The sequence below is a fragment of the Gossypium raimondii genome, chromosome 12 (assembly GCF_025698545.1).
Source record: "Gossypium raimondii isolate GPD5lz chromosome 12, ASM2569854v1, whole genome shotgun sequence".
In the NCBI taxonomy this organism is placed as follows: domain Eukaryota; kingdom Viridiplantae; phylum Streptophyta; class Magnoliopsida; order Malvales; family Malvaceae; genus Gossypium; species Gossypium raimondii.
In genome coordinates this window covers 7,378,731-7,383,509 of record NC_068576.1, presented here as the reverse complement: position 1 = coordinate 7,383,509, position 4,779 = coordinate 7,378,731, and the positions used below count along the sequence as shown (strand labels likewise).

At 31.5% G+C, this 4,779-nt stretch overlaps 1 protein-coding gene across 1 annotated transcript; it reads left to right on the top strand.

Moving 5' to 3' along the window:
- Positions 1 to 913: 913 nt before the first annotated feature.
- On the top strand, positions 914 to 3,047 carry LOC105763097 (hypothetical protein). Its single transcript, XM_012581174.2, has 3 exons — positions 914 to 1,085; positions 1,181 to 1,318; positions 2,781 to 3,047. The coding sequence occupies exons 1-3, from the start codon at positions 995 to 997 to the stop codon at positions 2,795 to 2,797; spliced, it is 246 nt and encodes an 81-aa protein (XP_012436628.1). The 5' UTR covers positions 914 to 994; the 3' UTR covers positions 2,798 to 3,047.
- The last annotated feature ends 1,732 nt before the right edge of the window (positions 3,048 to 4,779 follow it).

Below are 4,779 nucleotides of genomic sequence, written 5' to 3'. Positions count from 1 at the left end.
ACTTTCCATTTTACTCAACATAATTCACAAGTGGCTTGCTTTGAGCATCAATTTCTCATTCATCACTCAACCATTTTGAGCATATGATATACCGTTATAAATGTATCATGAGATAGAATATAAAATCATAATTTTGTGATTTAAATCTCCACATTTACTAATCGAGAATATGCCTCAAAACTTCCAAGAATCTATTTATTGCCAACATTGCCTTAGGTCTATATAGGGTAGTGATGGGACATTCTTTCAATCACTTTAGATGGGACATGACATTTTTTACTATGAGTGACAGTCAATAAGTGGAATCCTTCAAAGAGTTTATCCAAAGAGCAAGTTAGACATTTGTTCGGCATAGGCCCGAAAAGTTATATCTGAGAGGTAAAAGTATAATAATTACTTCTTAATCAATAAAGATGTTATACAATGATCTCCCTCAAACATTGCCAGGTGTCACATGGTCCAAGGTGTTGGGTGAGGGTTACTGTGTAGCATTTCTAAACTTTTTGAATTTTTGTAATTTAAAAAAGTTTTAACAAGATTTTTTATTGATTTTTTTCAAAATATTTTTTTTGTAATTTTTAAAATATTAACTAATTTTTTATTTTTATGTATTGAATTATATATATTAAATTTTTTGAATTTTTATAATAAATATTTCTTATATTTTTCTAAAAATGTTAATTTTAAATTTAAACATTTTTGAAATGTTAAGTTTTTTTTTTTGTGTGTGTTTATCCTCGTGTCATATTTTAATTTGGCCATAGCACCCAAATGTTTAAAAATTAATGGTGTTAATTACAAGGATCAATTTGTATAAGGGATGCCAAGTTTATTTTCCGTCATATTTTAATTTTATGTGTTAAAAATTAAATCTCGAGGTTAATTTGAAGAAGGTTACCAAGTTTAGGTACAATTACATTTGATAATAAACAAAATAGAGGAAGGAAGGGGTACAGACAGAAAAGTAAAGCGCTAAGGAGAAGAGGAAGAAGAGATGGCAGTGAGTGCAACGGTGATCGGAGCACTGCTGGGACTGGGCACCCAAATGTACTCCAACGCTCTCCGCAAGCTCCCTTATATGCGACGTCCGATTTCTTTCTTTTTCTGTTCCTTTATATGGTTGCCACTTGTTCCTAATTTGAAACCCTAGACTGAAATTGAAATTCAAAACGAAATGCAGATCCGTGGGAGCACCTGTTGGGGATGGGTCTGGGAGCCGTGTTCGTTAACCAGCTTGTGAATTGGGACGCTCAGCTCCAACGGGACCTTGACAATATGCTCGAAAAGGCCAAGGCTGCCAACGAGCGCCGCTACTTTGGTTAGCAATTCTATTTTCTTTCTTTCATTTCATGACCTTCGATTCTACTACTAGTTGTTAGTTCTTTTTTATCTTATTTCATTGCAGAATTTTCTATTTTCTAAAACTGAGCCTTAACTTTTATCAATTTACCTAATCAAATGGAATGAAATCAAAACTAAACTAAACAACTCGTATGACCTGCAATCAGTTTTATCTTTATCCATTTATACTATTAAGCTATGTCTGGTTCAAAGAATCTCGCATTCTCAGTGGTATTATAAGATGTCAGAACACCATTCTTGTGTTTGGATTCAGAAGATTATCTTGAGCTGGTAATCTATCTTACATTCCCAATAGTGCTAAGATTTGATACTATAGGAGACATCTAAATATGAAATATTCCAGGCCAATTTTATGTTCTATCTTTTTTATAACTTCGATCAATTTTACCCTTTAAACAAAAAAATAATCATGTCTGATTGGAAGGAAGAAACTATTTCATCAAAAAGTGAACTAGTTAAGTTCCCTTTTTTTTTGTTCATTATGTTCATAAGTTCTTTAAGGCATAACAAAATAGGCGGACAATGCAGCCAGTTTTCAGAAGTAATGTTCTTTAATTATCTTCAGAAATAACCAAAAAGAGGAGCAATGAACTGATCATAAAGTTGCTGGCCAGAAATAAAAAGAAAAAATAATCATAATATTATAATAGAATCGCTATTCACGTACATTAAGTACTACACCATGTAATCATACTGGTTTTTCCTTGAAGACTTATCTATAATCTACGTTACATAGTACAGCAATCAAGAGAAGTCATTGGTGGGTGTATCAGTATTACAGCAAAATAGAATGCTTATTGGTAATGATTTCTACCCATCAATACATAGTAGTTCTCTCATTAGAATTAGATGATGAAATGTGTTTTTAGGTAATCTTACATTTCGTCAACCGAACAACAAAATTTTATATTCTAGCCGGATGAACTAAAACAGAGTAATGTAACATACACAGTAATATGTTAAGTACTCTTACATTTTGGTAATCCTATTACCAAAGGTAATCTTATATTTTGTGGACCAAACGCTTCCCTTGTTGTTCTTATTTCTGACTGCTACAGAATGCGGCTTTGCCTTTGCATGCTATGTAATATCCTTGTTTTTCAAAATTCTTTTGATGTTATTTGTATGTATGCATGCCCTAGAATTCCCCGGATGGAGGAGTTGTTCAAATTGTTTTGATGCTGTACTTGTATTGTTGTTACTTTATCCCAAACCAAACTGACCGTCTTTTGAAAATACCAAAGTTGGAACTGGATATTTTGTTTTCTTATTATCTTTCTGTTAGCTGATCAATGACAGTAGTATAACAGTTAAGAGCTTGCTTTATATCAAAGCTTAAAGATTAAAGTTACATATATTATTTGCTTGCACACCATTATTTTGATATAAGTTTCCTCCCGCTTCTTTTTCAACTGCAGATGGAGATGATGATTAATGCTTTCGCCCTATCATCAGAAAAGACATTCATGCGCCAAGCTACTGTGGTCATAAACCGGTTAAGATTGTGGGTGGATGATTTTGGACTGCTTGTTTGTTTTGGAAACTACTTTTGCTTTTTTCTGTTACCCTCGTTGAATATAAGCTTCAATGCCTTGTAGTCTGGCGGCAAAGTGCAAACTGGCTTAGTGCAAGTGCTTATCTTGTAATAATTAAGAAATAATTCAAAGAAATTGCACTATTTTTGAGCTGCAGTGTTTCTTAAATATGAAATCATTTTGCTATGGCTGTCGCTGAAGATTTGGTTTTGAAATATTTACGTAACTACCACCCACTTTTAACCTTTTCTTTTTCACCCAAAACAACCCGATTAGTTGTTTTTAAGACTTCTTCAGATAATCTTGGATTATGGCTGTCTGGGAAATTGGTTTGTCATCCGCACAGCCTATTATCTTGGTGTAGGCAGACTGTGAATCATAGCATTGCAGCTTCTTCTATGCAGGTATGTGGAAGAGAAGAAGATAATAACCGGTGTTCAATACCCTTTACGACTATTTGCGAGAAAATTCTTAACAAAAATTATTGGGATAATGGCAAATTTGTTTATGTACTTTACGTCAAATCTTGTTTTGCCTCTATATTTTAATTCAAATCCACTTTACTTTTCATTGTTTGTTTGAATTTTATTATTAAAATTTGATTTATATTTAGCGCAAATTAAACCTAAATTATGGATAAGTTTTTACTTTACTTAATTAAGAAAAGTTACAATTTGATCATTGAACTATTCAAAAGTATTATTTGTCTCACTGGGTTGTTAAGGTTTTTTTTTTCTTAAAGTTTTGTCAGCGAGACGATCAATAAGGTGGATCAGTACTCATCGATGAGTAGAAGAACATACCTTAAATCTAAATCGATCTGACAGTTAGTGTCGAAGATTGGAGAAAAAATTGTTTGAATTTTGATTTGTAGATTTGTGATATCCAAAGTTATTTCATGAAAAAAAATCGAATTGTAAAAGAGAAGGGAAAATAGAGCTTTTGATTTGTGCAGGCAGTGCAAATAGAAAAAAAACCATATAGCATCGATTTTAACAATATAAATGACTTGAATGAAAATTTTTGAATAATTCAATGACCAATATTTAACTTTTTTTTAGTTAAATGACCAAAACAGAAACGTACCCATTGTTTAGTGACTAATGACCTCGACTCCCGAAATTTAATAGAAAACCCCAGACTCCACCTTGCCCCACCCCACCCCACCCCACCCCACCTTGAATTTAATTTAATTATTTAATTTTTTTATTTTGAAGTAAATAATATTACATTTTTTAATTTTTTATTTTTATTTTGAAGAAAATAAGATTTGCTTTTTTGAGTTTAGACTTCAAACTTAATATAGTTATTTTTATTTATATATTAATTTATTGAAAGCAAAATTTAGTATATGTATATATTAGGGGCATTCTTGTAAATATCTTGGGGCAGGATGAGACAAATTTATCTCACATCCAATCCTGACCCGCCCCGAATTTAAATTTTTAGAAAAAAAAACCCTAATAGATTAGGTCTAGCCGAATCGAAACCCAAGTTTATTTTACTATTCCTATAACTTACCCTTCTATTTAATCTTACTATTCAATTTTAATATTGAAATTTTTTATATGTATTGAATAATTTGAATACAATTTTTTTTAAGAAAAAAATCAATAATATTAATATGAGGAAAATAATCAAATAGGCCTACCCAGTACACCCAATTCCAACTCTTAGTATTATCATCAAAGCCTGTAACCTCCTCAACCCGGTTTAGATGTTAGATCCGAATTCAAAAAATTACATTAGCCACCGAAGTGACCCAGTGAGTTATTGAAGTTTTGAAAGCAAACATTTTAAAGCATTTATTTAATTTAGTAGAAAACTTAGTTAAATATCAATTTATTGATCTTCAAAGCCTTAATTAAGATATAGCATTAGA